At 28.1% G+C, this 10,498-nt stretch overlaps 2 protein-coding genes across 5 annotated transcripts; both read right to left on the reverse strand.

Annotated features, from left to right (window-relative positions):
* Nucleotides 1-3,505: 3,505 nt before the first annotated feature.
* Nucleotides 3,506-6,762, reverse strand: LOC726677 (protein singles bar). 4 transcript variants are annotated; one of them, XM_026444742.1, is made up of 5 exons: nt 5,710-6,762; nt 5,442-5,624; nt 5,216-5,315; nt 4,996-5,141; nt 3,506-3,600 (listed from the first exon to the last, which is right to left on the reverse strand). In XM_026444742.1, exons 1-5 carry the CDS (start codon nt 5,860-5,862, stop codon nt 3,529-3,531), a joined length of 654 nt encoding a protein of 217 aa, XP_026300527.1. In that variant the 5' UTR covers nt 5,863-6,762; the 3' UTR covers nt 3,506-3,528. The 4 variants fall into 4 exon arrangements, 3 of the variants coding, with proteins under 3 accessions (XP_026300527.1, XP_006557896.1, XP_001122399.1); XR_003305970.1 differs by having other exon boundaries at nt 3,518-3,600; nt 5,216-5,356; nt 5,710-6,737; XM_006557833.3 differs by lacking the exon at nt 3,506-3,600 and having other exon boundaries at nt 4,792-5,141; nt 5,464-5,624; nt 5,710-6,748.
* A 1,010-nt stretch (nt 6,763-7,772) lies between these two features.
* On the reverse strand, nt 7,773-9,974 carry LOC726696. Its single transcript, XM_001122418.5, has 5 exons — nt 9,872-9,974; nt 8,648-8,781; nt 8,318-8,497; nt 8,132-8,248; nt 7,773-8,068 (listed from the first exon to the last, which is right to left on the reverse strand). The coding sequence occupies exons 2-5, from the start codon at nt 8,759-8,761 to the stop codon at nt 7,994-7,996; spliced, it is 486 nt and encodes a 161-aa protein (XP_001122418.1). The 5' UTR covers nt 8,762-8,781; nt 9,872-9,974; the 3' UTR covers nt 7,773-7,993.
* Nucleotides 9,975-10,498: the final 524 nt, after the last annotated feature.

The raw sequence follows: 10,498 nt of genomic DNA on the forward strand, positions 1-10,498 counted from the left end.
TATTGGTTTTTCGCTATAAGTGGGTTAATACTTTTTTATAGGAAATTTTATGCTCTATCGATTGGCGCAATAAAAAATACATGTTATCGGTAAAAAAAACAAAGTTGTGCTAAAAAAGCTCCTTATTGGTCAACCTACTAAAAAACTAAGAGCGTCATAATATAGCCCTTTCGAAACCAATCAACTTTTATTTGAAACGTTTTTTAATATTCTGAATAATAAGCGAGATATTAAAAAAAAGGTAGAAACGAAATTTCGGCGACCGAAGAAAAATTTTTGGCCAAAAATTCGACTTTGTATTAGGAGAACATGATATGACAGGAGGTCGACCTCCTACAAATTTTTAATTTTTGCTATATCTTTTAAACTATTGGTTTTTCGCTATAAGTGGGTTAATACTTTTTTATAGGAAATTTTATGCTCTATCGATTGGCGCAATAAAAAATACATGTTATCGGTAAAAAAAACAAAGTTGTGCTAAAAAAGCTCCTTATTGGTCAACCTACTAAAAAACTAAGAGCGTCATAATATAGCCCTTTCGAAACCAATCAACTTTTATTTGAAACGTTTTTTAATATTCTGAATAATAAGCGAGATATTAAAAAAAAGGTAGAAACGAAATTTCGGCGACCGAAGAAAAATTTTTGGCCAAAAATTCGACTTTGTATTAGGAGAACATGATATGACAGGAGGTCGACCTCCTACAAATTTTTAATTTTTGCTATATCTTTTAAACTATTGGTTTTTCGCTATAAGTGGGTTAATACTTTTTTATAGGAAATTTTATGCTCTATCGATTGGCGCTAAAAAATACATGTTATCGGTAAAAAAAACAAAGTTGTGCTAAAAAAGCTCCTTATTGGTCAACCTACTAAAAAACTGAGAGCGTCATAATATAGCCCTTTCGAAACCAATCAACTTTTATTTGAAACATTTTTTAATATTCTGAATAATAAGCGAGATATTAAAAAAAAGGTAGAAACGAAATTTCGGCGACCGAAGAAAAATTTTTGGCCAAAAATTCGACTTTGTATTAGGAGAACATGATATGACAGGAGGTCGACCTCCTACAAATTTTTAATTTTTGCTATATCTTTTAAACTATTGGTTTTCGCTATAAGTGGGTTAATACTTTTTTATAGGAAATTTTATGCTCTATCGATTGGCGCATAAAAAATACATGTTATCGGTAAAAAAAACAAAGTTGTGCTAAAAAAGCTCCTTATTGGTCAACCTACTAAAAAACTGAGAGCGTCATAATATAGCCCTTTCGAAACCAATCAACTTTTATTTGAAACATTTTTTAATATTCTGAATAATAAGCGAGATATTAAAAAAAAGGTATAAAGAAATTTCGGCGACCGAAGAAAAATTTTTGGCCAAAAATTCGACTTTGTATTAGGAGAACATGATATGACAGGAGGTCGACCTCCTACAAATTTTTAATTTTTGCTATATCTTTTAAACTATTGGTTTTTCGCTATAAGTGGGTTAATACTTTTTTATAGGAAATTTTATGCTCTATCGATTGGCGCTTAAAAAATACATGTTATCGGTAAAAAAAATCAAAGTTGTGCTAAAAAAGCTCCTTATTGGTCAACCTACTAAAAAACTGAGAGCGTCATAATATAGCCCTTTCGAAACCAATCAACTTTTATTTGAAACATTTTTTAATATTCTGAATAATAAGCGAGATATTAAAAAAAAGGTATAAAGGAAATTTCGGCGACCGAAGAAAAATTTTTGGCCAAAAATTCGACTTTGTATTAGGAGAACATGATATGACAGGAGGTCGACCTCCTACAAATTTTTAATTTTTGCTATATCTTTTAAACTATTGGTTTTTCGCTATAAGTGGGTTAATACTTTTTTATAGGAAATTTTATGCTCTATCGATTGGCGCTTTAAAAAATACATGTTATCGGTAAAAAAATCAAAGTTGTGCTAAAAAAGCTCCTTATTGGTCAACCTACTAAAAAACTGAGAGCGTCATAATATAGCCCTTTCGAAACCAATCAACTTTTATTTGAAACATTTTTTAATATTCTGAATAATAAGCGAGATATTAAAAAAAAGGTATAAAGGAAATTTCGGCGACCGAAGAAAAATTTTTGGCCAAAAATTCGACTTTGTATTAGGAGAACATGATATGACAGGAGGTCGACCTCCTACAAATTTTTAATTTTTGCTATATCTTTTAAACTATTGGTTTTTCGCTATAAGTGGGTTAATACTTTTTTATAGGAAATTTTATGCTCTATCGACTGGCGCTTTAAAAAATACATGTTATCGGTAAAAAAATCAAAGTTGTGCTAAAAAAGCTCCTTATTGGTCAACCTACTAAAAAACTGAGAGCGTCATAATATAGCCCTTTCGAAACCAATCAACTTTTATTTGAAACATTTTTTAATATTCTGAATAATAAGCGAGATATTAAAAAAAAGGTATAAAGGAAATTTCGGCGACCGAAGAAAAATTTTTGGCCAAAAATTCGACTTTGTATTAGGAGAACATGATATGACAGGAGGTCGACCTCCTACAAATTTTTAATTTTTGCTATATCTTTTAAACTATTGGTTTTTCGCTATAAGTGGGTTAATACTTTTTTATAGGAAATTTTATGCTCTATCGATTGGCGCTTTAAAAAATACATGTTATCGGTAAAAAAATCAAAGTTGTGCTAAAAAAGCTCCTTATTGGTCAACCTACTAAAAAACTGAGAGCGTCATAATATAGCCCTTTCGAAACCAATCAACTTTTATTTGAAACATTTTTTAATATTCTGAATAATAAGCGAGATATTAAAAAAAAGGTATAAAGGAAATTTCGGCGACCGAAGAAAAATTTTTGGCCAAAAATTCGACTTTGTATTAGGAGAACATGATATGACAGGAGGTCGACCTCCTACAAATTTTTAATTTTTGCTATATCTTTTAAACTATTGGTTTTTCGCTATAAGTGGGTTAATACTTTTTTATAGGAAATTTTATGCTCTATCGATTGGCGCTTTAAAAAATACATGATATATTTAGAAATTTAGATATAAATTTTTTATCAAATATTTGTAGAATACTTACCTTTACTTACCTTTATATACTTACGTTATTTTAAAGATGGTTTTTCAGCAATGAAATGTTTTTTTAAACATTTTTTTAAATTTTTTGTAACGTTTTACTGAAATGTAGTTGTAGAATATAATATACTTATCTGTTTTATACTTATCTGTTTTTTGCCTACCTTTTAAGCATTCTTCTGTATAGAATAAAGAATTTTAATCAAAAATTCAATTTTTTAACAGGGGAATATAAATTGTTAAGAGGTCTACCGAGAATTTCGGCAATTTTTGGAGATGATGTCAAAAATAGGAAAATATTAGGAATTTTGGGACTAGGAAATAAATAAAAATATACAGATTGCTCACAAAACTTATTTTTTTATTTTTTATATTTTTTACAAATACAACATTTTTAACAAATATAATTACATTTATATTTACATTATTGCTATTTACAAAAATTTTTGGTAGGTTTAAGAAATTATTCGTAAAATATTTTCTTCTGCTTGCCTTAATGTACTTGTCCCATTTTGAAGATGATTTTTCTGCAACAAAAAATTTTTTAAATATATTATTGATTCAGAATTATAGAATATAATAAATTTATCTGTTTTATATTTTTTTTATATACTTACTTTTTAAACATGTAACTTCTAAAGAAATAAAGTTGTGCTTGATAAGTTTTTTATGAGTTGTCTTATTAGCCCTTTCGAAACCATTCAACTTTTATCTCAAGCATTTTTTAATATTAAGAATAATAAACGAGATATTAAACAAGAAAGATGAATATGGGTGATAGAAAAATTTTTGTTCAAAAATTCAATTTTGTATTAGGAGAACATGATATGATAGGAGGTTGATCGAAGAATTTTTTCAAGAAATAATGTCAAATTCTCAGAATCGTCAAAATTCTTGGAAAGTCATTTTAAATTCTTGAAAATTTCCTATTGAATTTCAAATAGATGAAACTTTTTGCTAAAAATTCAATTTTGTAGAAGAACGTGATATGATAAGAGATCGAAAAATTTCTCCTGTAATTGTTCAGCAATTCTTATGTAATGGAATCAAATTCTTGTGAATAATATCGATTTTTTAGAATTTCTAAAATTCTAATCATTATATTCTTGCCATAGATGGAACAAATTTTTTTCCATTTTTTAAATTTTCTATTAAAATAATATAATTAATAAATCTTCGTTATGAATATTTTTTCTGGAATTATTTATCTACGAATATTAATATCTTGTTCTTTTGTATTAGAAAAATATAATTTGACAGATGGTATACATCGTTGAATATTTTTTAAATGGTACCAATTCTTATTCTTATCTTTACCTTTTTTATCTCTGTACTCACTCTTATCTTTTATTTATCTTATCTATGAAATCTATCATCTATGGTGTTTTCAGAATCTTTTTCTTAATAGTTTTTAATCCTATAATGAAAATGCTTAAAGAATGTGTAAGATATATCTATATGCATACAGAACTTAAAATAATTTTAACATATCTATGTTCTTTCTTTCTATATGTAATATATATAGTATATATAAATTTCAAGTTTGTGTAAGATATGCAGAGAATATAGATATGTTAAACTCTTTTCAAGCTCTAACGAATATTAAAAATTATAAAACGAAAAAGTATTTTCTTTTTTTTTTTTGACTTTATTTATTTTTATTAAAATAATTACAAATAAAGATACTTAAATGTGATTAAAATATTCGATTGATACATTTTCTTTGTTACATATAATTTGGAATGCTGTGCATATTAAATATAAATAATCAATTAATCAATAATAATTTCCAATTGCCAATTCTAATATATAAATATATTTTTAAAACTATTTGTTTCACTTTTGATTACAAACTGTATAACGCAAAATCAATTTTTAAAAAAACTTCTAATATAATATACGATTGATATTATCTTACTCACTTTATACACGTATATTTGAGCCTCGATTCGTGTGACATTTTTATATTGTGCTTCGTTCCCCCTGGAATTCATCTTCCGGTCCTGTAATGGGTGTAGCAGAAATACGCGTCTGCCCCATGCAGTATTCCAACAAAGCCGCTCATAATCTGTAAAAGTACAAATAATCTGTTCCGAGAAATGATTGCAGTAGGAAATTATATAAATAACAAGCGCAACGTACGTAAGCGGCTGTCATTGCAGGATAAACATCGAATCCTGGCTTTATATAATATTCTGGGAGAAGAAATATCTTGGTGGAGAATGCCAAATAAGAAGCCGAGCTTAAATAAAGAAAAGAAGCTAATGAGTTGAACATCAGCTCCTGGAAAGGATGAAAATATGAATTGCAATTAATCGATTAACCTTAGGATAATCGCTTAATATAATATAATATAATTTCAACATACAAACAACGATGATTTGATTAACCTGTACGATTTTTCGGACACGATATAACAGGCAAGTAGTACAGCTGATGTTAAGAAACAAGCGGAAGAAGTGGTCAGAGATCCTTCGAAAGCCGACCCAATAGTTGTACTGTACCTCAGACCGTAATTAATCAACAAACTTTGTATTAAACCGCTAATGATCTGAGGAAAGATGCGTTCAATTGATTATCGTGCGATCGTCATATTTTGGATCATATTTAATGATCTTAAAAATCGAAAGGGTTACCGTTTCGCAGAGTTTCAGAACACCGGGCAGAGTTTTCAAAAATTCCAGATGTATACACGTGCAACATCTGCAGAAGCAACACTCGACACCTCCAGCGGCATGCGTGGCCGTGGAGGACATCCGGATCACGGGGCCGGTTCCGTTTTTAACCATGATATCGGATCCGTTCGTCGACCCAACGATCTTTATTTCCACGTGTCAAGCTGCTTCAGAGTACGGTATTCGTTGCCAAAACGTAGATAGGATGCCGCGATTGATTAAAACCGTCTCGCAGAGACTACACCACAGACTCTTGATTCGCCCTAATTGGTTAAACGGCGATTAATTCGCATCGTTACAAGGCGGAGGATGAACCGGCTCGATGATCCATTACGCGCTTCAACCTGTCGCTTGATCGATAAATGTGATCGAAGAGGAGAAGGAGAAAGAACGTCTCCTTCCGAGGGAACCACATCCGCGAGCACTTTGGAACGGACTGAGGGTGTTTTTCTCTCGTGCCGACGAGGAACGTTTTAAATGTCGTTGCACCCCCTGCGTCGCGCTCGGATACGGATGTGTCTATTTCTGGCACGCGCCGCGCCGAAATATGTAGCCGACCATCTCCGCTGTCGATGCGAGAAAAAAGTGATTATGTTACTATTAAAAAGAAAAAAAGAGAAAAGAGGAAAGGATTATTAAAAGGATATCTTTTTATTTATCGATCGATGTTTGGTTTAATTGAATCCGATGATCGTAAATGAAAAAAATGTGTAGCTTCTTCGATTGCTTGTATACATTTATGCGGTTGCATACATAATTCAATTGCAGTACGTTATGCGTATCGCACCTGTACTTTTTCTTTGCGCACCTTTATCAAAACTCTTCTCGCATACAAGTTGCTACGTGCAGATCTACGTCCTGTCAATGGCCGTGCGAAAGTTTCATTTTTGTCGACGTGCGCTCAAATTTTCTGACTCATATAATTGCGTCAGTTCAGACGTCGATCTGCATAAAGAGGAACTACGAGGCTTTTTGACTCGGACAAGGATTAATTGGGATTTGTTTTTTTTTTGGAGGTTAAGAAAGAGAGAGGAAGGAAGGAAGGAAAAATTAAAATACATTTCTATTTTGTGTAAATTAATTATTTTTCACAAAAATTTAATATTTTCGACAATCAAATTTGTAAGATTATACAAAATGCTAGAAGGATAACAAATTTTAATTGTGTTCATAAATGTATAATATCATATATAAAATATATATATATGATAAAAATAAAAAATACAGAAATTGTATTTCATAAAGTTATATATTGTAAATTAAAAAATATAATATAAATTTTTTAAAGATTGTAAAGAGAAATGATGAAAATGTATTCAATTGATATCTTGTACTATCTATGATCACCCGCCAAAAACAAATATAGATAAAGAGAGCAAGCAGTAGGAAAAGGATAGAGATAGAAAAAAATTATGGAATCAGCGCCATCTCTAGGATGCCGCAAATGAAACACATTTAGAAAAGAGAATAAATAATAGGAAAAGGATAGAGATAAAATAAGAATTGGCATTTAGCGCCATCTTTCTAATAATCCTTTTATATAAATGTTTTTAACAGTCAAAAGATGGGGTTGATTTTAATTCTTATTCTATTTTATTTTGACATTTAAAAAGTAGCACTGAAATTTTTATTTTGTTTTTCTTCTGTTTATTCTTTTTTTATATTTCATATTTTCTCTTCGTTCAAAAAACTTTCAATATCTAATTAACAACACTTCTTTGCCTAATTTTTTAATTAAAAATTTTAATCTGTCAGATTCATTTTATTATGTCATAAATATATATATTTATATATTTTATACATAAAATGTATCATTGATATACATTATTAATTATTCTTGTATGGATCATATAAGAATATTTTATATATAAAATTCTTTCTATATCTGTATATTTTTATCAGAGGTATATATTTTATATATAAATTTTTTAAATATTACATTAATTTATATATTTTTATAAATAAAAATTTTATAAATAAATCTTATAAAATAATATAAAATATTCTTTGTATTATTTCATGTAGATTCGCTGTATAAATATGTGTCAAATATATAAAATATGATAAATAATAACTTCTTTTATCATATTAAAAATCTTACTTCGTATAAAAATTTCTATTGAATAATGCTGATTGGTATCAAAATATTAATGATAATTTATGAAATATATATATGAAATATATGGTAACCAACTTCGAAGTGTTCGAAGATATTAAAAATTGTATAAGGTACGGTTCAAAGCGTTCAAAGTCCTCTGTATGTACGGAGAGCAATAATTGTACTGAGAAGATATAGCGCTGAATTTACCAATCCACAAATCTAAAACGAGATATAATAAATATAAAATTATAAAAATACGATGTTTTTAATTTTTCAACTTACTGCTGCCGCCATCAATACTTCGTATTCATTGTAACGTTTCATATTAGATACATGTACTATATATGTTAACGATGCTGCTAGATATAATCCAAATGCTATTGAATGATAAAGAAGTTCCTAAAATAGAAAGAGATAATATTTAATTTATCCATTATTTAATTTATTATAAATAAATAAGAAACTTACATAAGTAGTCTTTGCGATGATAGAAGATGTTGAAAGGGAAGCTAAACAACTTAAAAGCAAAATAAAAGTACCAATCATAAATGTTGTCGTCATTAAAAAGAAAAATAGTTCTGCAGCATATATATAATTCTGAGAAGATATGTGATGTCCCACTATTGCTACGCATATTATTCCAAGTATCTAAAATTTAAAAAAAATTCTTTTAAGCCTTGCATAATAAAAGATGATTAAATTTATATCATATTTTTTTAAACGGAAACAAAATTAATACCATCATAAATATATAATTGTATCGAGACACATATGTATATTTCTAATATAAAAACTTACTAATTCAAATAATTTAAACGAGCCGCTCCACGTTTTTAAGTAACCAGTATTGATGATAACTGCAGTAGAACTACTCGTTACCGTTTGAGTTCTAATAGTTACCGAATGAGACATAGTTATTTTCCTTACCGATTCTGAAATTTTAAAACACTACGTTATCATGTAAGTAATTGTAAATAACTCCAGAATATTCATGCGAGATCGTGAATGCAAAGAAGGCCAAGGCCAAAAATTTTCGAGGCTCCATTTAAGTATTCTCCACATTTCACCAGAGGCTCCTCCCTTTCGTGAAATTTAAGAATAATGCGTGTTTTTTCTCTTTCAAAAAAAATATAGATTTGTATATTAATTTCATTTTTTGAGTTTCTCACGTTACACTTAGTTTGCCAAGCAATGAATAAAAATAGAATAAGATTTTGTTTATATGAATGACATATGAAAAAAGAAATTCCGAATACTCTCACTTTCATTTCATTCATCTCGTCACACCCCTATTCTTTACTACCGATCGATACTTTCCAGACTTTCGGGATTACTCTCTCCTTTAATAATCAGAGATATCAGATAAATTTAACACATATATTTAATAGAACAAAATAAAATAAAGCAATTCTATCGATAAAACATTTAACAATAATACAATTTTATAACGAAATAAAAAATTGTATAATCCCCATACAATATATCGGCATTTTTTTTTTTTTTTTTTAATTCGAATCACGAATGTGTCCGAATTAAGCGCGACTATGAATAAACGTGAGTGAAATTTCGTCATCGGTTATTTTTAAATGAAAGTTCGTTTGTAAAAGAAAGTGATAACAACCGAAACTCGCACTTGTTTTTAATAAACTGTCAACTACTTTTAATCTTTTACTTTAGTTATATTTGATAATGATTAAATGATTAAAAAATTGTAAAGAAATAAATTCTAATACCTTATTTTATATAAATATGCTATTTCTAATATTTCTAATATCGAAATAATTTTATGTCAAAAATATATATATATAGTTGACTGAATAAGACTCCAGATAAGGATAAAGATTAATTATTTATCAATAATGATTTACTTTATCGCGATTATCGTAAAATATCTACGTGATAAGCTTATTCGATAATATATCGTTACGATTGTAATGCACTAATATGATTCACAACCGGCAAAAGTAAGCATTGTAGGCGCGATATATAATTTCGTAGTATACATATAAATCTCAAACTGACCTTAATAAGAAACGTGGTCGCGCCTTGAACGCCTGCGATTGACTGAAGTGCACGTTTGCGTTCTGGCGCGTTACCACAGTGACGTCATTGATGATATCATACTTTTCTAGTTCCATACTCGTAGAGATAAATATTAATATTATATAAATACAATTGTATTGTGGTTTTTAATCATTAAGTTTATTATCTTAATTTTTAATTATTATTTTGATAATCAGATTAAAATATAAAATAGTTTCAATTGTTCATAAAATTTTGTAATTTTTATAATTTTTTTCTCTTAAATACACTATACTTTTTAATTATTAAGTTCACTAGATAACAATTTTTTAATTATTATCTTAACCAAACTAAGGTTAACTTTTAATTGTTCAATAAATATTAATTTTTTATTTTTTTTTTTAATTTATTAAATACAGAAATTGTTGTTTCAGAATACAAATGTAATTAAAATATTTGAATTTGCAAGTTTTAGCAAGTAGATTCTAAACTTATTATTATTCAATCTTGAATATATACAAGATCTTCAAATATTATATACATATATCATTTTTACTTAAATCAAAAATAAATAAATTTTGTGCAATTGAATTTCGTTTAATTTAAAAAGTTAACAAGGAATAAATT

This window comes from Apis mellifera, linkage group LG13 (genome assembly GCF_003254395.2).
Source record: "Apis mellifera strain DH4 linkage group LG13, Amel_HAv3.1, whole genome shotgun sequence".
NCBI classification, from domain to species: domain Eukaryota; kingdom Metazoa; phylum Arthropoda; class Insecta; order Hymenoptera; family Apidae; genus Apis; species Apis mellifera.